The sequence below is a fragment of the Bombina bombina genome, chromosome 3 (assembly GCF_027579735.1).
Source record: "Bombina bombina isolate aBomBom1 chromosome 3, aBomBom1.pri, whole genome shotgun sequence".
Taxonomy (NCBI): domain Eukaryota; kingdom Metazoa; phylum Chordata; class Amphibia; order Anura; family Bombinatoridae; genus Bombina; species Bombina bombina.
In genome coordinates this window covers 365207784-365234483 of record NC_069501.1, presented here as the reverse complement: position 1 = coordinate 365234483, position 26700 = coordinate 365207784, and the positions used below count along the sequence as shown (strand labels likewise).

The 26700-nt window shown below is 39.1% G+C and overlaps 1 protein-coding gene across 1 annotated transcript in view; it reads right to left on the bottom strand.

Moving 5' to 3' along the window:
- The window catches only part of LOC128653287 (amine oxidase [flavin-containing] A-like), a 412656-nt gene that overhangs the window by 110068 nt on the left and 275888 nt on the right, over window positions 1–26700 (bottom strand). The window contains exons 9-10 of the mRNA XM_053706492.1: window positions 7673–7769; window positions 5411–5464 (exon numbers count right to left, since the gene is read on the bottom strand). Of these exons, the coding sequence (XP_053562467.1) occupies window positions 5411–5464; window positions 7673–7769 (151 nt within the window). The remainder of the gene's footprint in view (window positions 1–5410; window positions 5465–7672; window positions 7770–26700) is intronic.

Genomic DNA, 26700 nt, shown 5'->3' with positions numbered 1-26700 from the left:
TTAAATAGCTACCTAGGTAAAATAATTACAAAATTACCTGTAAAATAAATCCTAACCTAAGTTACAATTAAACCTAACACTACACTATCAATAAATTAATTAAATAAAATACCTACAATTAAATCTAACACTACACTATCAATAAATTAATTACATGAAATACCTACAAATAAATACAATTAAATAAACTAACTAAAGTACAAAAAATAAAAAAAGCTAAGTTACAAAAAATAAAAAAATTAATTACAAACATAATAAAAATATTACAACAATTTTAAGCTAATTACACCTACTCTAAGCCCCCTAATAAAATAACAAAGCCCCCCAAAATTAAAAAATGCCCTACCCAATTCTAAAATGAAAATAGAAAAGCTCTTTTACCTTACCAGCCCTTAAAAGGGCCTTTTGCGGGGCAGGCCCCAAAGAATTCAGCTCTTTTGCTCCGAAATCTTCATCCAAGCCCAAGCGGGGGCTGGAGATCCATCATCCGGCTGAAGTCATCTATCAAGCGGCAAGAAGAAGTCCAGAAGAGGCTCCAAAGTCTTCATCCTATCCGAAGAGGAGATCCGGACCGGCAACCATCTTCATCCAAGCGGCATCTTCTATCTTCATCCGATGATGAGCGGCTCCATCTTCAAGACCTCCAGCGCGGATCCATCCTCTTCTTCTGACGTCCTAAGTCCGAATGAAGGTTCCTTTAAATGACGTCATCCAAGATGGCGTCCCTCGAATTCCGATTGGCTGATAGGATTATCTATCAGCCAATCGGAATTAAGGTAGGAAAAATCTGATTGGCTGATGGAATCAGCCAATCAGATTCAAGTTCAATCCGAGTGGCTGATCCAATCAACCAATCAGATTGAGCTCGCATTCTATTGGCTGATCGGAACAGCCAATAGAATGCAAGCTCAATCTGATTGGCTGATTCAATCAGCCAATCAGATTTTCCCTACCTTAATTCCGATTGGCTGATAGAATCCTATCAGCCAATCGGAATTCGAGGGACGCCATCTTGGATGACGTCATTTAAAGGAACCTTCATTCGGACTTAGGACGTCGGAAGAAGAAGATGGATCCGCGCCGGAAGTCTTGAAGATGGAGCCGCTCGTCATCGGATGAAGATAGAAGATGCCGCTTGGATGAGATGGTTGCCGGTCCGGATCTCCTCTTCTGCCCGGATAGGATGAAGACTTTGGAGCCTCTTCTGGACTTCTTCTTGCCGCTTGATAGAAGACTTTAGCCGGATGATGGATCTCCAGCCCCCGATTGGGCTTGGATGAAGATTTCGGAGCCTGGACAGATCGGTGATACCCGGTGTGGTGAAGATAAGGTAGGAAGATCTTCAGGGGCTTAGTGTTTAGTGTAAGGGGGGTTGGGTTAGATTAGGGGTATGTGGGTGGTGGGTTGTAATGTTGGGGGGGGGGGTATTGTGTTTATTTTTACAGGCAAAAGAGCTGAATTCTTTGGGGCATGCCCCGCATAAGGCCCTTTTAAGGGCTGGTAAGGTAAAAGAGCTTTTCTATTTTAATTTTAGAATAGGGTAGGGCATTTTTTATTTTGGGGGGCTTTGTTATTTTATTACGGGGCTTAGAGTAGGTGTAATTAGCTTAAAATTGTTGTAATATTTTTATTATGTTTGTAATTATTTTTTTTATTTTTTGTAGCTTAGCTTTTTTTATTTTTTGTACTTTAGTTAGTTTATTTATTTGTATTTATTTGTAGGTATTTCATGTAATTAATTTATTGATAGTGTAGTGTTAGATTTAATTGTAGGTATTTTATTTAATTAATTTATTGATAGTGTAGTGTTAGGTTTAATTGTAACTTAGGTTAGGATTTATTTTACAGGTAATTTGTTAATTATTTTAACTAGGTAGCTATTAAATAGTTATTAACTATTTAATAGCTATTGTACCTGGTTAAAATAAATACAAAGTTGCCTGTAAAATAAATATAAATCCTAAAATAGCTACAATATAATTATTCGTTATATTGTAGCTATATTAGGGTTTATTTTACAGGTAAGTATTTAGCTTTAAATAGGAATAATTTATTTAATAAGAGTTAATTTATTTCATTAGATTTAAATTATATTAGTGTTAGGGTTAGACTTAGCTTTAGGGGTTAATACATTTATTATAGTAGCGGTGAGGTCCGGTCGGCAGATTAGGGGTTAATACTTGAAGTTAGGTGTCGGCGATGTTAGGGAGGGCAGATTAGGGGTTAATACTATTTATTATAGGGTTATTGAGGCGGGAGTGAGGCGGATTAGGGGTTAATAACTTTATTATAGTAGCGGTGAGGTCCGGTCGGCAGATTAGGGGTGAATAATTGTAGGTAAGGTAGCAGCGACATTGGGGGCGGCAGATTAGGGGTTAATAAATATAATATAGGGGTCGGCGGTGTTAAGGGCAGCAGATTAGGGGTACATAGGGATAACGTAGGTGGCAGCGGTGTGCGGTCGGCAGATTAGGGGTTAAAACAATTTATTAGAGTGGCGGCTATGTGGGGGGACCTTGGTTTAGGGGTACATAGGTAGTTTATGGGTGTTAGTGTACTTTAGAGCACAGTAGTTAAGAGCTTTATGAACCGGCGTTAGCCCAGAAAGCTCTTAACTCCTGACTTTTTTCTGCGGCTGGAGTTTGGTCGTTAGATTTCTAACGCTCACTTCAGTCAAGACTCTAAATACTGGCGTTAGAAAGATCCCATTGAAAAGATAGGATACGCAAATGGCGTAGGGGGATCTGCGGTATGGAAAAGTCGCGGCTGCAAAGTGAGCGTTAGACCCTTACCTACAAGACTCTAAATACCAGCGGTAGCCCAAAACCAGCGTTAGGAGCCTCTAACGCTGGTTTTGATGGCTAACGCCAAACTCTAAATCTAGCCGTATGATAGCTACAATATAACTAATAGTTACATTGTAGCCAGTTTAGGATTTATTTTTATTTTACAGGCAACTTTGTATTTATTTTAACTAGGTAGAATAGTTATTAAATAGTTATTAACTATTTAATAAATTCCTAGTTAAAATAAATACAAATATACCTGTAAAATAAAACCTAACCTAAGTTGCAATTACACCTAACACTACACTATAATTAAATAAATTCCCTAAACTAAATACAATTAAATACAATTAACTAAAATGATCTAAAGTACAAACCCCCCCCACTAAATTACAGAAAATAATAAACAAATTACAAGATTTTTAAACTAATTACACCTAATCTAATCCCCCTAACAAAATAAAAAAACGCCCTACCCTACACTAAATTACAAATAGCCCTTAAAAGGGACTTTTGTGGAGCAGTTTCCCAAAGTAATCAGCCCTTTTACCTGTAAAAAAAAATTACAAACCCCCCCAACATTAAAACCCACCACCCACACAACCAACCCTACTCTAAAACCCACCCAATACCCCCTTTAAAAAACCTAACACTAACCCCTTGAAGATCACCCTACCATGAGAAGTCTTCACCCAACCAGGCCGAAGATGGACCCGCTCCGTGCCACATGGATGAAGATAGAAGATGCCGTCTGGATGAAGACTTTTGCCTGTTTTGAAGACCACTTCTGCCCGTCTGGAGGACCACTTCTGCCGGCTTCGTTGAGGACTTCGGCCCGGTTGGGTGAAGATGTCTCGCGGTAGGGTGATCTTCAAGGGGTTAGTGTTAGGTTTTTTTAAGGGGGTATTGGGTGGGTTTTAGAGTAGGGTTGGTTGTGCGGGTGGTGGGTTTTAATGTTGGGGGGGTTTGTAATTTTTTTTTACAGGTAAAAGGGCTGATTACTTTGGGGCAATGCCCCGCAAAAGGCCCTTTTAAGGGCTATTTGTAATTTAGTGTAGGGTAGGGCTTTTTTATTTTGGGGGGGCTTTTTTATTTTGTAAGGGGGATTAGATTAGGTGTAATTACTTTAAAAATCTTGTAATTTGTTTATTATTTTCTGTAATTTAGTGGGAGTTTTCTGTACTTTAGATAATTTTAGTTAATTGTATTTAATTGTATTTAGTTTAGGGAATTTATTTAATTATAGTGTAATTTAGGTTAGGTTTTATTTTACAGGTATATTTGTATTTATTTTAACTATGAAGTTTATTAAATAGTTAATAACTATTTAATAACTATTTTACCTAGTTAAAATAAATACAAACTTGCCTGTAAAATAAAAATAAACCCTAAACTAGTTACAATGTAACTATTAGTTATATTGTAGATATCTTAGGGTTTATTTTATAGGTAAGTATTTAGTTTTAAATAGGAATACTTTATTTAATGATAGGAATATTTATTTATATTTATTTAAATTATATTTAAGTTAGGGGGTGTTAGGGTTAGACTTAGGTTTAGGGGTTAATAAATTTAATATAGTGGCGACGACGTTGGGGGCGGCAGATTAGGGGTTAATAAATGTAGGTAGGTGGCGGCGGTGTAGGGGGGCAGATTAGGGGTTAATAAGTATAATGTAGGTGGCGGTGGGCTCCGGGAGCAGCAGATTAAGGGCTAAACACTTTATTTAGTTGTGGTGGGCTCCAGGAGCAGCGGTTTAGGGGTTAAACACTTTCTTTAGTTGCTGTGGACTCCGGGAGCGGCGGTTTATCGGTTAAACACTTTATGTAGTTGCGGTGGGCTCCGGGAGTGGCAGTTTAGTAGTTAATAACTATATTGTAGGTGGCGGCAGTGTAGGGGGTTCAGATTAGGGGTTAATAAGTATAAGGTTGGTGGTGGCCGTGTCGGTGCGGCAGATTAGGGGTTAATAAGTATAATGTAGGTGGCGGTGGTGTAGGGGGGGCAGATTAGGGGTGTTTAGACTCGGGGTACATGTTGGGGTGTTAGGTGTAAACGTTCCTATAGGAATCAATGGGATATTGGGCAGCAGCAAACATGAGCTTTCGCTGCTTTCAGACTCCCATTGATTCCCATGGTATCCGCCGCCTCCAGCCGGAATAGTGCCGAGCGTACCTGGTAGGATTATGATAACTAGCAAAAGTAGTCAGATTTTACCGAATTTGCATTCGGACCATCTGTAGTGACGTAAGCATCGATCTGTGTCGGACTGAGTCCGGCGGATCGTATGTTAAATCACAAAATTCTACTTTTGCCGGTCTGCAGGGTTTGATAAATAAGGGGAATCAGGCTTGCCACAAATACGCTGCGGAATTCCAGCGTATTTGCGGTTGACGGCTTGATAAATAGATGCCTTTGACTCTGACCAGAGGTCAGAATACCTGTTCTTTGTCCTACTTTTATTTATTTTTAAAACACATTTTTTTGTGAATTACATTGAAAGCTGACACTGTTAATGCATGTTAATGATTATGCCTTAACTTCAGACTCTTTTTCCATATACCTTCCTGGGTATACGTTAGCCTGGGGACTACATAAGGATATTTTAACATTAAAACACCTCTCACCTCTCTTCCTTGCTTAGATGTGTTAAAACAGATGATTTTCGGGCCATAATAAATCTAAAGGAAACAAAAAATACAAGGAAATGTGAAATGCAAGGCAACTATGTATAAACAAAATTAAAAAATCTAAAGTGGTTTGCTTCATTTAAAAAAATGCATACAGTTATGTAATTAGAGGAGGAACTCACTGAAGAAGAATCTTTTGCGCTTGGAAGGAGAGTCTGAATAGCAAATATATTTCAGGAATAGCAAGAAATTGTTTTTTTTTTTTAACCTTTTTACTGCTAAGCCTTTTATCACCCCAGTACTGAGCCAATTTTGAGCTATTTGCTACCTATATTTAAACCCTATTGTATGTCAAATTTCAGTGAGTGACCCACACAAATTATATATATTTTCTTCCAGCATGCTCAGCAGATTCACAATATACCATTATTACATTTATAATTCATGGCATATGAGATAGCTGAGGCAGATACTCTAAAAAAAATTATATTTGTTTCTTAGATTTTAGTAAATAATACTGAAGTGTTACTGTGATCACCTTACTAAATTGTCATCATGGGTAGCCACACCTGAAATTGTGGCCATTGCGGGCTTTTGAGATAAGAGATCCCCAATTATTCAGTTCAGAAAAACAATCACTTTATTTTCTTGCAAGGTGTTTACTGTTACAGCCAAAATTCCTATCTGTTTTTGAGAGAGGGACTTGTCTATTAGAAAATAAACTTTATTAGGGGTCTCAACACATACCAGATTTTTTTTTATTGAATGAGCCATTCCAAAGCAAATCCCCATGTGTTTTTCTTCTTTATTTCTAAAAGATGTTTTGTGTGGTACTGCTCCAAGCATATGATTACCTTTCAAATGAGGGGTCTTGGAGGTTTGTAGCTGCTACGGGGGCTGAGATCTAGGGGTTTGAAGAACCTCCCCTATTCAGCTCCCTTGCAGTAAGCTTCCTGGTTCTGCCCCTTTGTGACATCATCACGTTACCAGCAGTCCTATGAAGCCTGGGAGTGCCATCCACTAGGCCACTAATGATTGGCCTGTAGATAGGGGGATCGCCGAAAAAAGCGTTTGATCGGCAATCCCTCTGCATGACGAGAAGGGCTCATCATGCGCCTACAGGTAAAGGGAAAAAGGTCATAGAATAGGAAGGGGAAGTTGACAGATGGGGGCTTACTTAGGGGGAAGTAAGATGTAGTGAGGTTTGCATTGGTGGAGACACTGTAAGAGCTGTGGAGGGAATTAGTCGGCCATTAGAAGGTATTGCTCTGGGGATAGGTGGTTAGGTTTATTTGTGCTGTAGAAATTTGGATCAGTGTGGTCATAGTTAAAGTGTGGTGAGGGGAAAGGGACAGTGTAGAAGTTTAGGGTATTTTGCAATGGGACAGGTGTAGACTGGGGTAATAATGCTGGGGCAGTTTGGATGGATAGAAAGAAAAGAGCCTGGGTGCATATCATTTTTAAAAATAATCATTTTTGCAATGTTTCCTTTAAAAAAAAATGCTTCTAGTGAAAGCTATTTCTGTTTTTCATTAGCATACACACATATGCTGTGAGGGTCCGTGCACCAGTATACAAACACCCTGCCTGCAAAGAGAACTAGTGTGTATTGCATCTGTGAAAACTTTATTTGTGTCATACAAGCCACTGCTGACTCTGTTAAAAGGTCTTGTGTTTGAATACTGGAGCACAGGCACGGGTACATTTTGCAATATTCATTGAAATTTCTGGATTTGAATTCTCACTAATGGAAAATTTCAATATAAACTCTACATCTCCAATCTCTGTAGATAAGTGCAATTAAAGAGCAACTTCCTGGCTGGTGAAGTGATAATACACTCGTTATTTTACATTTTGTGTTCTGTTCACTTAACTGTCCAGTATTTATACTAACATGTAAATGAGTTGACAATTCTTATTGAACATTATAAACAAGATATCTGGGGATAAAAGAGTTTAAAAAAGCCATATTGTGTCACATTAACCTGTAACTAGTGTACAGGAAGGTCTAAGTCAAACTCTACAAAGGGTAATACTTTAACTGGTCCAAGATAAATGTTCTTTAAAAAGTTTATAAATTTGAAAAAGCTCATTTTTGTCCTATGATTAAACTAGCAAACATCTGCTTTCCTCTTGGACCAATAGAAAACCTCCATGATCGAACATAAAGGAACATAAATATTAAATTTAATGATTTAATGTGTATGTATATACACACATATTGATGTTTTTCTTTACTATTAAAAATAATTTCCTTACCCCACGATTGCAGGAACAGAGCCATCAGGTTTGGTGTCATCTAAAGTAACTTCAATTGGAGACTTGTCGTCTACAATGAACATAGCTCCACAGTAATCTTTTGAAGAAGGAAATTTAAACATTGTTAAGTTTATGTTCAATATATAACCCAACACAATAAATATATATACACACACACACACACACACACACACATATATATATATATATATATATATATATATATATACATACACACACTAGTTGTGGGGGATGGTGGCACTCATTACACCAGAAGTAAGTGTGCAAGCGGTCACAAAATATTATAAAAATACCCCATATAAAGAAAGGGCTAATGAAAAAATGGACAAAAGCCAAAGTGTGACACAGGCTGCACCAAAACCAACATACTTTATTTACAGCTTATAGATACCCAGTAGAAAATCTCTTTTATCAGAGTGCAACTGTGTTGCTGATACATAGACAAAGGATACACTTGAAAAAACAAAGGTTATCTGAACAGACGTCTGTAATTTAATACCTATAACATAACATAAACCATTATTTTCGTGTCAATAAATTTGGGACAGATATAGTATACTATGTATGTCATGCAAGCATTAAACATTCTATAAAATAAACTGTATAGTTGGAGCACATAAGTACCTAGGCACGCTCCTTGCAAATGTACCAGATATAGACAGCAGCTTTTAATGGAAGCTAGTAGGTATAGGGAACACTTAGTGAAACTGCACGCTCCAATCCAGATGAAAGAAATGAAAAGACAGTTCCTGTGTGTCACAGACAGAGCATAATATTACCAGCTTCCTCGATAGGTTTACTCCGTAGCCTCTTTCCTCAATAGAGGTCTAATACGGGATCCTCTTTTCCAGCCTTGGTAATTGCAGCTTGTACTGTGTCTTTCCTTTGATTACAAGTAAAATTCTTTACAGCAGCGATTTCAGCTCATCTCCAGCGTCTGTTTTGAGTATTTACTTCACTCATTTGATACACAGACATTGCATGGAGGGCTTGGTTCACCTTCACCAAACAGCTCACAGGTAAGTGTAAATTGCGGGATTGATTACGTGTTTCGCCTCTCCTCTCAATGGGGCATCTTTGGGGCTTCGTCAGATAGCAATTTGGTTCCATCTATTGGCTTTAATAGTCAGCTTGTAGCTTGCTAAAGATGTGGGGTTACAATTCACATTCCCTGCTGTGTAACTTGGCAAACAGTGGGGAGAAAAACCTTACAAAAATATCATACTTTCCAGCATACTTCTACCTTAATTAAAACAAGTATATACAAAATGCATGTACATACATATTAGAATACATGGGCAATCCTAATGAATCAACCATTTAGCAACATTGTAACATTTTGTTGCATAATTTTACCCAAGTCTATGTATCATCCCATTGTTGCCAATGATAGAAAATATCCCTTCATATTTAACTAATATATTACATTCTGTAGTAAATCCCTTTATTATTGGGTGGGAGTTTAAATGTGATTACAAGGGGCCTAGTTATCAAGCCGTCTACTTTACCTGCCTTCGCCGGCCCAATACACCCGCCTAAGCTCGCCTACCATCGCTGCCGCGGACCTGAAAAATTTCGCCTAAGTTATCAAAAAATCTGTCAAAAAGCCGCGCACCAAGTACGGGGCGATGAGCAGCGAACTGTGAGAGTTATCACTCATCCGATCTCGCTGCCCTTCGGCTTTTTGACAGCTTTATTGACAAGCTGTCACTAAGCACCCACACTAACTACACTGTTCTACCCCCTATACCGGCGCCCCCGGAGCCCCCCGCAACTAAATAAAGTTATTAACCCCTAAACCGCCACTCCTAGACCCCGCCGCAACTCTTATAAATGTATTAACCCCTAAACTGTCGCTCCCGGACACCGCCGCCACCTACATTATACCTAGTAACCCCTATCCTGCCCCCCTATACCGCCGCCCTCTATAATAAAGTTATTAACCCCTATCCTGCGTATCCCGGACCCCGCCGCAACTAAATAAATAGTTTAACCCCTAAACCGCCACTCCCGGACCCCGCCGCAACCTATAATAAATGTATTAACCCCTAATCTGCCCCCCCTACACCGTCGCCACCTATAATAAATTTATTAACCCCTATCCTGTCCCCCTACACCGCCGCCACTGTAATAAAATTATTAACCCCTAAACCTAAGTCTAACACTAACCCTAAAACCCCCCCTAACTTAAATATTAATTAAATACATCTAAATATTATAACTATTATTAACTAAATTAATCCTATTTAAAACTAAATACTTACCTTTAAAATAAACCCTAATATAGCTACAATATAAATAATAATTATATTGTAGCTATCTTAGGATTTATTTTTATTTTACAGGCAAATTGCAATTTATTTTAACTAGGTACAATAGCTATTAAATAGTTAATAACTATTTAATAGCTACCTAGTTAAAATAAAGAGAAATTAACCTGTAAAATAAAAACTAACCTAAGTTACAATTACACCTAACACTACACTATACTTTAATAAATTATTCCTATTTAAAACTAAATACTTACCTGTAAAATAAACCCTTTGGCCTAGATTTAGAGTTCGGCGGTAGCCGTCAAAACCAGCGTTAGAGGCTCCTAACGCTGGTTTTGGGCGCCCGCTGGTATTTGGAGTCAGTGATTAAAGGGTCTAACGCTCACTTTACAGCCGCGACTTTTCCATACCGCAGATCCCCCTACGCCATTTGCGTAGCCTATCTTTTCAATGGGATCTTCCTAACGCCGGTATTTAGAGTCGTTTCTGCAGTGAGCGTTAGAGCTCTAACGACAAGATTCCAGCCGCCTGAAAATAGCAGGAGTTAAGAGCTTTCTGGCTAACGCCGGTTTATAAAGCTCTTAACTACTGTACCCTAAAGTACACTAACACCCATAAACTACCTATGTACCCCTAAACCGAGGTCCCCCCACATCGCCGCCACTCGATTAAAATTTTTAACCCCTAATCTGCCGACCGCCACCTACGTTATACTTATGTACCCCTAATCTGCTGCCCCTAACACCGCCGACCCCTGTATTATATCTATTAACCCCTAACTTGCCCCCCACAACGTCGCCGCAAGCTACTTAAAATAATTAACCCCTAATCTTCCGACCGCAAATCGCCGCCACCTACGTTATCCCTATGTACCCCTAATCTGCTACCCCTAACATCGCCGACCCCTATGTTATATTTATTAACCCCTAATCTGCCCCCCACAACGTCGCCGACACCTACCTACACTTATTAACCCCTAATCTGCCGAGCGGACCTGAGCGCTACTATAATAAAGTTATTAACCCCTAATCCGCCTCACTAACCCTATCATAAATAGTATTAACCCCTAATCTGCCCTCCCTAACATCGCCGACACCTACCTTCAATTATTAACCCCTAATCTGCCGACCGGAGCTCACCGCTATTCTAATAAATGTATTAACCCCTAAAGCTAAGTCTAACCCTAACACTAACACCCCCCTAAGTTAAATATAATTTTTATCTAACGAAATAAATTAACTCTTATTAAATAAATAATTCCTATTTAAAGCTAAATACTTACCTGTAAAATACATCCTAATATAGCTACAATATAAATTATAATTATATTATAGCTATTTTAGGATTAATATTTATTTTACAGGCAACTTTGTAATTATTTTAACCAGGTACAATAGCTATTAAATAGTTAAGAACTATTTAATAGTTACCTAGTTAAAATAATTACAAATTTACCTGTAAAATAAATCCTAACCTAAGATATAATTAAACCTAACACTACCCTATCAATAAAATAATTAAATAAACTACCTACAATTACCTACAATTAACCTAACACTACACTATCAATAAATTAATTAAACACAATTGCTACAAATAAATAAAATTAAATAAACTATCTAAAGTACAAAAAATAAAAAAGAACTAAGTTACAGAAAATAATAAAATATTTACAAACATAAGAAAAATATTACAACAATTTTAAACTAATTACACCTACTCTAAGCCCCCTAATAAAATAACAAAGCCCCCCAAAATAAAAAATTCCCTACCCTATTCTAAAATACAAATATTACAAGCTCTTTTACCTTACCAGCCCTGAACAGGGCCCTTTGCGGGGCATGCCCCAAGAATTTCAGCTCTTTTGCCTGTAAAAAAAAACATACAATACCCCCCCCCAACATTACAACCCACCACCCACATACCCCTAATCTAACCCAAACCCCCCTTAAATAAACCTAACACTACCCCCCTGATGATCTTCCTACCTTGTCTTCACCATGCCAGGTTCACCGATCCGTCCTGGCTCCAAGATCTTCATCCAACCCAAGCGGGGGCTAGACATCCACTGAAGAAGTCCAGAAGAGGGTCCAAAGTCTTCCTCCTATCCGGCAAGAAGAGGACATCCGGACCGGCAAACATCTTCTCCAAGCGGCATCTTCTATCTTCTTCCATCCGATGACGACCGGCTCCATCTTGAAGACCTCCAGCGCGGATCCATCCTCTTCTTCCGACGACTAGACGACGAATGACGGTTCCTTTAAGGGACGTCATCCAAGATGGCGTCCCTCGAATTCCGATTGGCTGATAGGATTCTATCAGCCAATCGGAATTAAGGTAGGAATTTTCTGATTGGCTGATGGAATCAGCCAATCAGAATATAGTTCAATCCGATTGGCTGATCCAATCAGCCAATCAGATTGAGCTCGCATTCTATTGGCTGTTCCGATCAGCCAATAGAATGCGAGCTCAATCTGATTGGCTGATTGGATCAGCCAATCGGATTGAACTATATTCTGATTGGCTGATTCCATCAGCCAATCAGAAAATTCCTACCTTAATTCCGATTGGCTGATAGAATCCTATCAGCCAATCGGAATTCGAGGGACGCCATCTTGGATGACGTCCCTTAAAGGAACCGTCATTCGTCGTCTAGTCGTCGGAAGAAGAGGATGGATCCGCGCTGGAGGTCTTCAAGATGGAGCCGGTCGTCATCGGATGGAAGAAGATAGAAGATGCCGCTTGGAGAAGATGTTTGCCGGTCCGGATGTCCTCTTCTTGCCGGATAGGAGGAAGACTTTGGACCCTCTTCTGGACTTCTTCAGTGGATGTCTAGCCCCCGCTTGGGTTGGATGAAGATCTTGGAGCCAGGACGGATCGGTGAACCTGGCATGGTGAAGACAAGGTAGGAAGATCATCAGGGGGGTAGTGTTAGGTTTATTTAAGGGGGGTTTGGGTTAGATTAGGGGTATGTGGGTGGTGGGTTGTAATGTTGGGGGGGGGTATTGTATGTTTTTTTTTACAGGCAAAAGAGCTGAAATTCTTGGGGCATGCCCCGCAAAGGGCCCTGTTCAGGGCTGGTAAGGTAAAAGAGCTTGTAATATTTGTATTTTAGAATAGGGTAGGGAATTTTTTATTTTGGGGGGCTTTGTTATTTTATTAGGGGGCTTAGAGTAGGTGTAATTAGTTTAAAATTGTTGTAATATTTTTCTTATGTTTGTAAATATTTTATTATTTTCTGTAACTTAGTTCTTTTTTATTTTTTGTACTTTAGATAGTTTATTTAATTTTATTTATTTGTAGCAATTGTGTTTAATTAATTTATTGATAGTGTAGTGTTAGGTTAATTGTAGGTAATTGTAGGTAGTTTATTTAATTATTTTATTGATAGGGTAGTGTTAGGTTTAATTATATCTTAGGTTAGGATTTATTTTACAGGTAAATTTGTTATTATTTTAACTAGGTAACTATTAAATAGTTCTTAACTATTTAATAGCTATTGTACCTGGTTAAAATAATTACAAAGTTGCCTGTAAAATAAATATTAATCCTAAAATAGCTATAATATAATTATAATTTATATTGTAGCTATATTAGGATTTATTTTACAGGTAAGTATTTAGCTTTAAATAGGAATCATTTATTTAATAAGAGTTAATTTATTTCGTTAGATAAAAATTATATTTAACTTAGGGGGGTGTTAGTGTTAGGGTTAGACTTAGCTTTAGGGGTTAATACATTTATTAGAATAGCGGTGAGCTCCGGTCGGCAGATTAGGGGTTAATAATTGAAGGTAGGTGTCGGCGATGTTAGGGAGGGCAGATTAGGGGTTAATACTATTTATGATAGGGTTAGTGAGGCGGATTAGGGGTTAATAACTTTATTATAGTAGCGCTCAGGTCCGCTCGGCAGATTAGGGGTTAATAAGTGTAGGCAGGTGTCGGCGACGTTGTGGGGGGCAGATTAGGGGTTAATAAATATAACATAGGGGTCGGCGATGTTAGGGCAGCAGATTAGGGGTACATAGGGATAACGTAGGTGGCGGCGGTTTACGGAGCGGCAGATTAGGGGTTAAAAGTGTAATGCAGGGGTCAGCGATAGCGGGGGCGGCAGATTAGGAGTTAATAAGTGTAAGGTTAGGGGTGTTTAGACTCGGGGTACATGTTAGGGTGTTAGGTGCAGACTTAGGAGGTGTTTCCCCATAGGAAACAATGGGGCTGCGTTAGGAGCTGAACGCTGCTTTTTTGCAGGTGTTAGGTTTTTTTTCAGCTCAAACAGCCCCATTGTTTCCTATGGGAGAATCGTGCACGAGCACGTTTTTGATGCCGGCCGCGTCCGTAAGCAACTCTGGTATCGAGAGTTGCATTTGCGGTAAAAATGCTCTACGCTCCTTTTTTGGAGCCTAACGCAGCATTTGTTTGAACTCTCGATACCAGAGTTAAATTTATGGTGCGGCCAGAAAAAAACCCGCGGAGCGTTAACAGCCCTTTTACCGCCGAACTCTAAATCTAGGCCTAAGATAGCTACAATATAATTAATAATTACATTGTAGCTATTTTAGGATTTATATTTATTTTACAGGTAACTTTGTATTTATTTTAGCTAGTTAGAATAGTTATTAAATAGTTATTAACTATTTAATAACTACCTAGCTAAAAGAAATACAAAATTACCTGTAAAATAAATCCTAACCTAAGTTACAATTAAACCTAACACTACACTATCATTAAATTAATTAAATAAATTAGCTACAAATAACTACAATTAAATTAAATAAACTAACTAAAGTACAAAAAATAAAAAAAGCTAAGTTACAAAAAATAAAAAAAATAAGTTACAAACATTTAAAAAATATTACAACAAATTTAAGCTACTTACACCTAATCTAAGCCCCCTAATAAAATAACAAAGCCCCCCAAAATAAAAAAATTCCCTACCCTATTCTACAATAAAAAGTTACCAGCTCTATTACCTTACCAGCCCTTAAAAGGGCCTTTTGCGGGGCATGCCCCAAAGAAAACATCTCTTTTGCCTGTAAAATAAAAATACAACCCCCCCAACATTAAAACCCACCACCCACATACCCCTAATCTAACCCAAACCCCCCTTAAATAAACCTAACACTACCCCCCTGAAGATCATCCTACCTTGAGCCGTCTTCAGCCAGCCGACCACCGATGGAACCGAAGAGGAGATCCAGAGGGGCAGAAGTCATCATCCAAGGGGCGCTGAAGAAGTCTTCCATCCGATAGAAGTCTTCATCCATGCGGCGTCTTCAATCTTCATCCATCCGGAGCGGAGCCATCTTCAGACGAGCCGACGTGGAGCCATCCTCTTCTTGCCGACGACTAACGACGAATGAAGGTTCCTTTAAGGGACGTCATCCAAGATGGCCTCCCTTCAATTCCGATTGGCTGATAGGATTCTATCAGCCAATCGGAATTAAGGTAGGAAAAATCTGATTGGCTGATTGAATCAGCCAATCAGATTCAAGTTCAATCCGATTGGCTGATCCAATCAGCCAATCAGATTGAGATTGCATTCTATTGGCTGTTCCAGCGTATTTGAGGTTGACGGCTTGATAACTAGGGGCCCAAGAAGCTAGCGAATTCTAGCTTCTCATTTAGACCATTTGGTGATAGCGTATTTAGCACATACATCCATTTGGACACTTTCTGAAGTAAAACCCTATCAATGTTACCTCCCCTCCTCTTGGGTTTAACCTGTTCAATGCCAATAATTGTCATATCATCAGAATTAGATCCTTTTTTTTCTGAAAAGTGTCTCCCTATGGGGCTGTCAATATTTACATGTTTGATATCATACCTATGCTCTCTCACTCTATCTTTTAATTCTCTTGTCATTTTTCCGATGTAAAAAAGCGGACATGAACAGGATAAAAGGTAAATCACCCCTGTGGAGTTGCAGTTGATCCATTGCTTTATTTTAAAGACATGATCTACGTCTGTGTGAAAGGTTTTAGTTTGTGTCATATGGCTGCAATACACATATCTCCCACAGGGCTGACTACCTGTCCTGGGTCGACTATTAGTCAACCAATTTTGAGTGGGAATGCCTCTTACATACTCACTATGAACCAGGGAATATTTTAAACTTACTTAATGCTCTTTTTGCTGTTATTTGAGGGTAATTAGAATTAATCCCAACCAAGGAATTGTCTGCTTGCAGAATATGCCAATTCTTTTGTAATATTGTTCTAATCTTATCCCAATGGCTATTATATCTCGTGATGACCTTAACTGTGTCATTATCCTTTTTTAATCTTGTTCCAAACAGCATTTCCTGTCTCAAGCTCTTCCTAGCCCATGTCCAAGCTTTTTTCACCTGCCTATTGGAGTAGCCTCTGGCCTTAAACCTGAGTGCCATGTACTCCGCATTTCTTTCAAAAGATGCCTCCGTAGAGAAGTTGCTCTTCAATCTTAGGAACTGTCCTATCAGTATGGCATCCTTTAATGCCCTGGGATGATGACTCTCAGCATGTAAGATACTGTTAGTCGCTGTCTCCTTTCTATAGACCTCAGTAACAAGGTTGTTCCTGTACTTTTTAATTTCACTACTTGAGTTTATTTTGACGAATAACATTTTTGTGTTTGATGGTAGACTATACCGCCAGGAGAGAGGAACAGCTATGGATTCCACGTGTGCCCCCACCTACGCATGCCTTCATCTGGGTTTTTGGGAGATGAATGAGGTGTTTACCAGGCTAAGTGAGTGGGTGGAGTCACACTTGGTACTCTGGATGAGATATGTGGATGATGTGTTTATCCTGTGGTAAGGGACTGTAGATCAGGTAAATACCTTTGTTAATCTTCTCAATGATAATTCTCTCAATATTTTTCTTACTTGTGAAATTAACAATGTAGAAACTTCCTTTCTGGAACTTAACATTAAAAAGTACAGGAACAACCTGGTTACTGAGGTCTATAGAAAGGAGACAGCGACTAACAGTCTCTTACATGCTGAGAGTCATCATCCCAGGGCACTAAAGGATGCCATATCGATAGGGCAGTTCCTAAGATTGAAGAGGAACTGCCCTACGGAGGCATCTTTTGAAAAAAATGTGGAGGACATGGCACTCAGGTTTAAAGCCAGAGGCTACTCCCATAGGCAGGTGAAAAAGGCTTGGACATGGGCTAGGAAGAGCTTGAGACAGGAAATGCTGTTTGGAACAAGATTAAAAAAGGATGATGACACAGTTAGGGTCATCACGAGATATAATAGCCATTGGGATAAGATTAGAACAATAATACAAAAGAATTGGCATATTCTGCAAGCAGACAATTCCTTGGATGAGATTATTTCTAATTACCCTCAAATAACAGCAAAAAGAGCATTAAGTTTAAAAGATTCCCTGGTTCATAGTTCATAGTGAGTATGTAAGAGGCATTCCCACTCAAAATTGGTTGACTAATAGTCGAACCAGGACATGTAGTCAGCCCTGTGGAGATGTGTGTATTGTAGCCACATGACACAAACGAAAACGTTTCACACAGACGTAGGTCATGTCATTAAAATAAAGCATTGGATCAACTGCAACTCCACAGGGGTGATTTACCTTTTATCCTGTTCATGTCCGCTTTTTTACGTTGGAAAAATGACAAGAGAATTAAAAGATAGAGTGAGAGAGCATAGGTATGATATCAAACATGTAAATATTGACAGTCCCATAGGGAGACACATTTTTCAGAAACACATGGATCTAATTCTGATGATTTGACAATTATTGGCATTGAAAAGGTTAAACCCAAGAGGAATTTAGAGTCCAAATGGATGTATGTGCTAAATACACTATCACCAAATGGTCTAAATGAGAAGCTAGAATTTGCTAGCTTCTTGTAATCACATTTAAACTCCCAACCAATAATTAAGAGATTTACTACAGAATGTAATATATTAGTTAACTATGAAGGGATATTTTTTATCATTAGCAACAATGGGATCATACCTTGGGGCATATTTATTAAAGGTCTTGCGGACCTGATCCGACAGTGCAGATCAGGTCCACAAGACCTTGCTGAATGCGGAGAGCAATACGCTCTCCACATTTAACATTGCACCAGCAGCTCACAAGAGCTGCTGGTGCAACGCCGCCCCCTGCTGACTTGCGGCCAATCGGCCACCAGCAGGGAGGTGTCAATCAACCCGATCATACTTGATCGGGTTGATTTACGGCAATTCCTGTCCGCCTCATCAGAGCAGGCGGACAGGGTTATGGAGCAGCGGTCTTTAGACCGCTGCTTCATAACTGGTGTTTCTGGCGAGTCTGAAGACTCACCAGAAACACAGGCCCACAAGCTCCATACGGAGCTTGATAAATGGGACCCATAGACTTAGGTAAAATTATGCAACAAAATGTTACAATGTTGCTGTAATATGGCATAATCTGTCAGAATTCAGATATGGTCAGGAAAGGGTAATATGGCATAATACTGTAAGAACTCAGCTGTGTAACCAGGAAAGGGTTAACTCCTCATTCAGATGTACTGAGATGAAGATAGTCACTTTGGAATGTAGAGAGATCAAATTACCCTTAGTCCTATGCTAAGGATGACCAGCTGGTTAATGATAAAGCTATATAGAGACCCTTTTGTGTGGCCAGATGCCCTTCCTTCCATGACAACATGGCATGGCTGTAACCATACTTTAAACAGTACAAGGGGGCTTGCATATGAGTGACATCATCATTGTGGGAGGGATGAAAAACAATAAAATCCATCTACACACAAGGTTCGCTCTCTTTTTCTTTGGGATCTTGCTCTGATAACATCACGTGAGTACTGAGACATCAATTACAGCACACCAGATACTTTCACATAGAATTGGCAAATGTATTAGTGTAATATTGATGTTTAATTCAGTGCTGTGTATTTATAAGTAATCTGCAAATGTGTAATTATATTTAATTTGCATATTGTAATAATGTTTATTTAGCCTCATTGTAATAAAAGTTTTGTATTGCTGAAGTAAGACTTTGCGAGTTATATCCTTGCAGGTAGTTTAATTAAGCTAGTGATTGTGTGTTAATATTTTATAGTGGGTATAATAATTCATAAGGGATTATTAAGAGGAATATTAGAATATTAGTAAAGGTATAGCAAACAGACACTAAGAAATATACGGTAAGGCTGTGCGGTGCTAACGAGCAGTTTATGCTCACCACTCACCTACAGACAACGCTGGTATTACGTGTTTTTACAAACCCAGCGTTAGCCTCAGAAAAGTGAGTGGAGAGCAAAATTTAGCTCCACATCTCACCTCAATACCAGCGCTGCTTACGGTAATGGTGAGCTGGCTAAACGTGCTCATGCACGATTTCCCCATAGGAATCAATGGGAGAGAGCCGGCTGAAAAAAACCTAACACCTGCAAAAAAGCAGCGTTCAGCTCTTAACGCAGCCCCATTGATTACTATTGGGAAATAAAAGTTATGTCTACACCTAACACCCTAACATGAACCCTGAGTCTAAACACCCCTAATCTTACACTTATTAACCCCTAATCTGCCTCACCCGACATCACCGACACCTGCATTATATTATTAACCCCTAATCTGCCGCTCCGGACACTGCTGCCACCTACATTATACTAAAGAACCCCTAACCTGATGCCCCCAACATCGCCGCCACCTACATTATATTTATTAACCCCTAATCTTCCGCACCCAATCTTGCCGCAACCTAACTACACTTATTAACCCCTAATCTGCCGCCCCCAACGTCGCCTCCACTATATTAAATGTATTAACCCCTAAACCTAAGTCTAACCCTACCCCTAACACCCCCCAACTTAAATATAATTTAAATACATCTAAATAAAATTACTACAATTAACTTAATAATTCCTATTTAAAACTAAATACTTACCTATAAAATAAACCCAAAGTTAGCTACAATATAACTAATAGTTACATTGTATCTATCTTATGGTTTATTTTTATTTTACAGGCAACTTTGTATTTATTTTAACTAGGTAGAATAGTTACTAAATAGTTATTAACTATTTACTAACTACCTAGCTAAAATAAAGAGAAATTTACCTGTAAAATAAAACCTAACCTAAGTTACAATTACACCTAACACTACGCTATAATTACATTAATTCCCTACATTAAATTAATTACAATAAAATAAAATAAACTAAAGTACAAAAAAACAAACACTAAATTACAGAAAATAATAAAATAATTAGTTTTTTAAACTAATTACACCTAATCTAATCCCCCTAATAAAATAAAAAAGCCCCCAAAATAATACAAATCCCTACCCTATACTAAATTACAAATAGCCCTTAAAAGGGCTTTTTGCGGGGCATTGCCCCAAAGTAATCAGCTCTTTTACCTGTAAAAAAAAAGTACAATACCCCCCCAACATTAAAACCCACCACCCACACACCCAACCCTACTTTAAAGCCCACCCAATCCCCCCTTAATAAAACCTAACACTAACCCCTTGAAGATCCCCCTACCTTGAGACGTCTTCACCCAACCGGGCAGAAGTGGTCCTCCAGACGGGCAGAAGTCTTCATCCAAGCCGGGAATAAGAGGTCCTCCAGACGGGCAGAAGTCTTCATCCAGATGGCATCTTCTATCTTCATCCATCCGGAGCGGAGCAGGTCCATCTTCAAGACATCCAATGCGGAGCATCCTCTTCTGTCTTCATCAGACGACTAAATGACAGTACCTTTAAGTGACGTCATCCAAGATGGCGTCCCTTCAATTCCGATTGGCTGATAGATTTCTATCAGCCAATCAGAATTAAGGTAGAAAAAATACTATTGGCTGATCCAATCAGCCAATAGGATTGAAGTTCAATCCTATTGGCTGATCCAATCAGCGAACAGGATTGATCTCGCATTCTATTTGGCTGATTGGAACAGCCAATGGAATGCAAGCTCAATCCTATTAGCTGATTGGATCAGCCAATAGGATTTTTTCTACCTTAATTCCGATTGGCTGATAAAATTCTATCAGCCAATCGGAATTGAAGGGACGCCATCTTGGATGACGTCACTTAAAGGTACCGTCATTTAGTCATCGGATGAAGACAGAAGAGGATGCTCCGCGTCAGATGTCTTGAAGATGGACCCGCTCCGCTCCGGATGGATGAAGAAAGAAGATGCCATCTGGATGAAGACTTCTGCCCGTCTGGAGGACCTCTTCTTCCCAGCTTCGATGAAGACTTCTGCCCATCTGGAGGACCACTTCTGCCCGGTTGGGTGAAGACGTCTCAAGGTAGGGTGATCTTCAAGGGGTTAGTGTTAGGTTTTATTAAGGGGGGATTGGGTGGGTTTTAGAGTAGGGTTGGGTGTGTGGGTGGTGGGTTTTAATGTTGGGGGGGTATTGTACTTTTTTTTTTACAGGTAAAAGAGCTGATTACTTTGGGGCAAAGCCCCGCAAAAAGATCTTTTAAGTGACATTTGTAAATTTTGTATAGGGTAGGGATTTTTTTTATTTTGGGGGGCTTTTTTATTTTGTTAGGGGGATTAGATTAGGTGTCATTAGTTTAAAAATCTTGTAATTTCTTTATTTTCTATAATTTAGTGGGGGGGTTTTGTACTATAGTTTATTTTATTTATTTTATTGTAATTAATTTAATTATAGTGTTAGGTGTAATTGTAACTTAGGTTAGGTTTTATTTTACAGGTAAATTTGTCTTTATTTTAGCTAGGTAGTTAGTAAATAGTTAATAACTATTTTGTAACTATTCTGCCTAGTTAAAATAAATACAAAGTTGCCTGTAAAATAAAAATAAACCCTAAGCTAGCTACAATGTAACTATTAGTTATATTGTAGCTATCTTAGGGTTTATTTTATAGGTAAGTATTTAGTTTTAAATAGGAATTATTTAGTTAATTGTAGTAATTTTATTTAGATTTATTTAAATTATATTTAAGTTAGGGGGTGTTAGGGTTAGGCTTAGGTTTAGGGGTTAATACATTTAATATAGTGGCGGCGACGTTGGGGGCGGCAGATTAGGGGTTAATAAATGTAGGTAGGTGTCGGTGATGTTAGGGAGGGCAGATTAGGGGTTAATACAATTAAACTAGTGTTTGCGAGGCAGGAGTGCGGCAGTTTAGGGGTTAATATATTTATTATAATGGGGGCGATGTCCGGTTCGGCAGATTAGGGGTTAAAATTTTTATTTTAGTGTTTGCGATATGGGGGGCCTCGGTTTAGGGGTTAATAGGTAGTTTATGGGTGTTAGTGTACTTTTTAGCACTTTAGTTAAGAGTTCTTTGCTACAGCGTTAGCCCATAAAACTCTTAACTACTGACTTTTAAATGCGGTACGAGTCTTGACAGGAGAGGGTGTACCGCTCACTTTTAGGAAGACTCGTAATACCGGTGTTAGGAAAATATGGGATACGCAATTGATGTAAGTGGATTTGCGGTATTTTCGAGTCACGGAAAAAAGTGAGCGGTACACCTGTACCTGCAAGACTCGTAATACCAGCGGGCATTAAAAAGCAGTGTTGGGACATCTCAACGCTGCTTTTTAACCCTAACGCAAGACTCGTAATCTAGCAGATAGAGTCTTAGTTATCATTCATTTATTTCAGTTGCTATATGGTTGATTCATTAAGATTACCCATGTATTCTAATATGTATTTTGTATTTTGTATATACTTGTTTTTAATAGGTAGAAGTATGCTGGAAAGTATGATATTATTGTAACATTTTTCTCCCCACTGTTTGCAAAGTTACACAGCAGGGAATGTGAATTTTAACCCCACCTCTTTAGCAAGTTACAAGCTGGCTATAAAAGCCAAGAGATGGAACTAAATTGCTATCTGACAAAGCCCCAAAGACGGCCCATTGAGGGGAGGGGCGAAATGCGTCATCAATCCCGCAATATACACTCACCTGTGAGCTGTTTGGTGAAGGTGAACCAAGCCCTCCATGTGATGTCTGTGTATCAAACGAGTGAAGTAAATACTCAAAACGGACACTGGAGATGATCCGAAATCGCTACTGTAAAGGAGTTTACTTGTAATCAAAGGAAAGACACAGTACAAGCTGCAATTACCAAGGCTGGATAAGAGGATCCCGTATTAGACCTCTATTGAGGAAAGAGGCTACGGAGTAAACCTATCGAGGAAGCTGGTAATATTATGCTCTGTCTGTGACACACAGGAACTGTCTTTTCATTTCTTTCATCTGGATTGGAGCATGCAGTTGCACTAAGTGCTCCCTATACCTACTAGCTTCCATTAAAAGCTGCTGTCTATATCTGGGACATTTGCAAGCAGCGTGCCTAGGTACTTATGTGCTCCAACTATACAGTTTATTTTATAGAATGTTTAATGCTTGCATGGCATACATAGTATACTATATCTGTCCCAAAGTTATTGACACGAAAATAATGGTTTATGTTATGTTATAGGTATTAAATTACAGACGTCTGTTCAGATAACCTTTGTCTTTTCAAGTGTATCCTTTGTCTATGTATCAGCTACACAGTTGCACTCTGATAAAAGAGATTTTCTACTGGGTATCTATAAGCTGTAAATAAAGTATGTTGGTTTTGGTGCAGCCTGTGTCACACTTTGGCTATATATATATATATATATATATATATATATATATATATATATATATATATATATATATATATATATATAAGTGAATACAAATGTATATATGATTATATAAACAAAATGAAGATGAGAGGATGTGCAATAGATGATAAATATCATGTAGTTATATATATATATATATATATATATATATATATATATATATATATATATATAAAAATAAGATCACCAAATAAAAGATGAGTTATAACCATGGAATTGACTTTCTACCAAAAGGACAGATTGCATATATAGCAGAAACTAAACATTAAAAAATATATTCATGAAAAAAATGAGATGCTCTAATTGGTTAGAACATGAATTGTTAACACTAGTGATGCCCCAACTCTGTGTGTTTAACCCTAACAAAGAGGTTAAACACATATGGCAGATTATGAGTGGCACGCTAACAGTTGCATGCAAGCGATATCAGGTTTATCGAGGATGTTTGCACACGTCCAAAGTAGCACGTGTATTACAAGTTGAAAGTAAACAGGATCACTTGAGCGTTAATTTAATTTAACACGCGTCGTGACCTCAGATCTCTGGTTAACTCAAATAAAAAGTGTCACAAAACACGTTAAAAAAATACATTTAAAAGTACAGTTACATTCATAATAACACTATCTAATAAAAATAATTTTTTAAAAATTGCATAAAAAGGTAAAACTTTGAATATCACAATTGTGTTAATGTATTCTCCAATAGAACACCCTAAATAGAATATATTCTGCTATGTGAAGAACTTTGGAATGTGAAATATTCATATTTCTATGACGTAATAGCTCACTTGCGAAAACACGAACAGGTTTGCGTGGGTGTTTGTTTCTTTTTCACTTTTCCACCTCCATTGACTTCCATAATGGAATTCGTTAACTCAATTGCGATATTCGAAGTTTAGCTTTTCGCGTGCGTCGGGTTAGTGTATGAGAGAAAGCATAAATTATGCTTACCTGATAATTTTCGTTTCTTCAGATGGAAAGAGTCCACAGCTGCATTCATTACTTTTGGGAATTCAGAACCTGGCCACCAGTAGGAGGAAAAGACACCCCACCCAAAGTCTTAAATACTCCTCCCACTCCCCTCATCCCCCAGTCATTCTGCCGAGGAACAAGGAACAGTAGAAGAAATATCAGGGTGAAAAGGTGCTAGAAGAATAAAAATTACAGCCGCCCCACAAAAAAAACAGGGGCGGGGAGCTGTGGACTCTTTCCATCTGAAGAAAAGAAAATTATCAGGTAAGTATAATTTATGTTTTTCTTCATAAATGGAAAGAGTCCACAGCTGCATTCATTACTTTTGGGAAAACAATACCCAAGCTATAGAGGACACCGAATGCAAAAATGGGAGGGTACAAGAGGCGGCCTATTCTGAGGGCACTAGGCTGAAAACCCCTACCCAACAAAATCCCGCTTCGTCCGAATCGGGAATAATTTTGAAAAAGAGGAAAAGACTCAAGGACACTGACCCGCAGATAGTCCACAAGCCTTGCTAGAGACCGCAGGAACTAGACTCGACTGAGTCAACAGCCTCCAGGAGACACCATCGCCCAGCAGTCAGTCTCCAAACAACACGTCCCTTACTAAAGAGAGGGAACAAGCTACTGTAATCTTCCACAGAGACGGAAAGACATGGAGAAAACATTAATGTACTTGTAAAGGGCGGCTAATCCCCATTAAGGGACTCAAGGCGCTGCTCATCATATCAACCTTGAAAGGAGGAAGGCTGAGTGGACCTAGCCGGGGATGGACTTGAAACCCTCGGTTTGCTACTGTGCAGAGTAGCCACAGTGCATTAGTATGCTGAGCTAACTGCCCAGCAAGCATAAGGAACCCCAGACCAACAGAGACCCACTAGTCTCATAGAAACAAGGGGAGGCAATGCCCATAAAATCAGAAACCACGGGATAAGGCCGGGAGTCTGAAACAGAGAGGATCTTCCCCCAACACAGTGCAACCGAATTCTAAAAAGCAATTGAAGACGAAGGTCCCCAAGTCGCAGAAAAGTAGCTCAGAATACCAAAATATTCAGAAACGAAACCTTGTGCAGCAAGCTCAGATAGGTCTGACGAACAACACCTGAAGCAAAAACACTGCACGCTGCAGTCATCTAAAAATGACTCTGAAACTTAAATACTTGCAGGGCAAGCAGAAAGCAGCTGAATATAGGATCCTTTAGATTGCTAAGAATCCACTAACCAGCGGATAACGTTGCAGGCTATCTAAGACCCGCCAGTCCTTCCCACAAATCCTGAACATGGAGAAAGGAGAAACCTCAAGAGGCTTATCGTACCTCGAATGCTCTGAGGATGAATTTAGCAGAGCAACAGATCTCAGATCCTGCTCCAACACCGGACCAGCCCAAGCGACAGACATGTCTGATAGACAGGAGACACAGAAAGACCCCAACCACAAGCCCCCAGGGAATGGTCAACAGAGCTTGGATGCCCACCCAATCTGCTCCTCCAAAATAAGGGACTCCCAAGGAGAACCCCCTGGGAACTGGAACAGAGAAAAGTGCAATAGATCCGTAGGAAGACCTGTCACAGCTCTCTTAGACAGTCTCTATGTAAATAGATCAAATTCCAACAAGTGGAACAGAGCCCACAGAGCAGCAGATGCTGCCCCTTAAGCCACCTGATCCAACCTCCTACACACAGGGCAGGACAAAGACCCTCCAGAGGGTGGAACCCCAGATCATAAGGAAGACAAACTATCCCCTCAAAAGGGAAGGGTACAGATAAGAACAGTGTACATGTCCAAAAGACATGAAGCCATAGTATGATCAAAACACAGACCGAATGAAAAAATCATCCAGATATCACTGTTGATCCAACAGAGAAAAAACTCCCCATGAAAAGGAGCACACTCCATCCGAAGGACAAGTCAGGCCTTAAAGTTGATAACTAGTGCCCAAAGGTAGATGTGAACTCTGGCCTTCCTGCTTGCAAGCCCAATGAGCTAGTCCATATGTCGCAACATAGGGTCCCTGAAAAAACTGGGTCGTCCCGAACTAGTCCACAGGATCATAAGTCTCCACACATCCAAGAAGGATCCAAGACAAGAACCCTGGACCCAGAATCATCCAAGAATGAACAACACCCCCAGGGAACTCAAGATACCCCGTCTGAAGCAATCAGA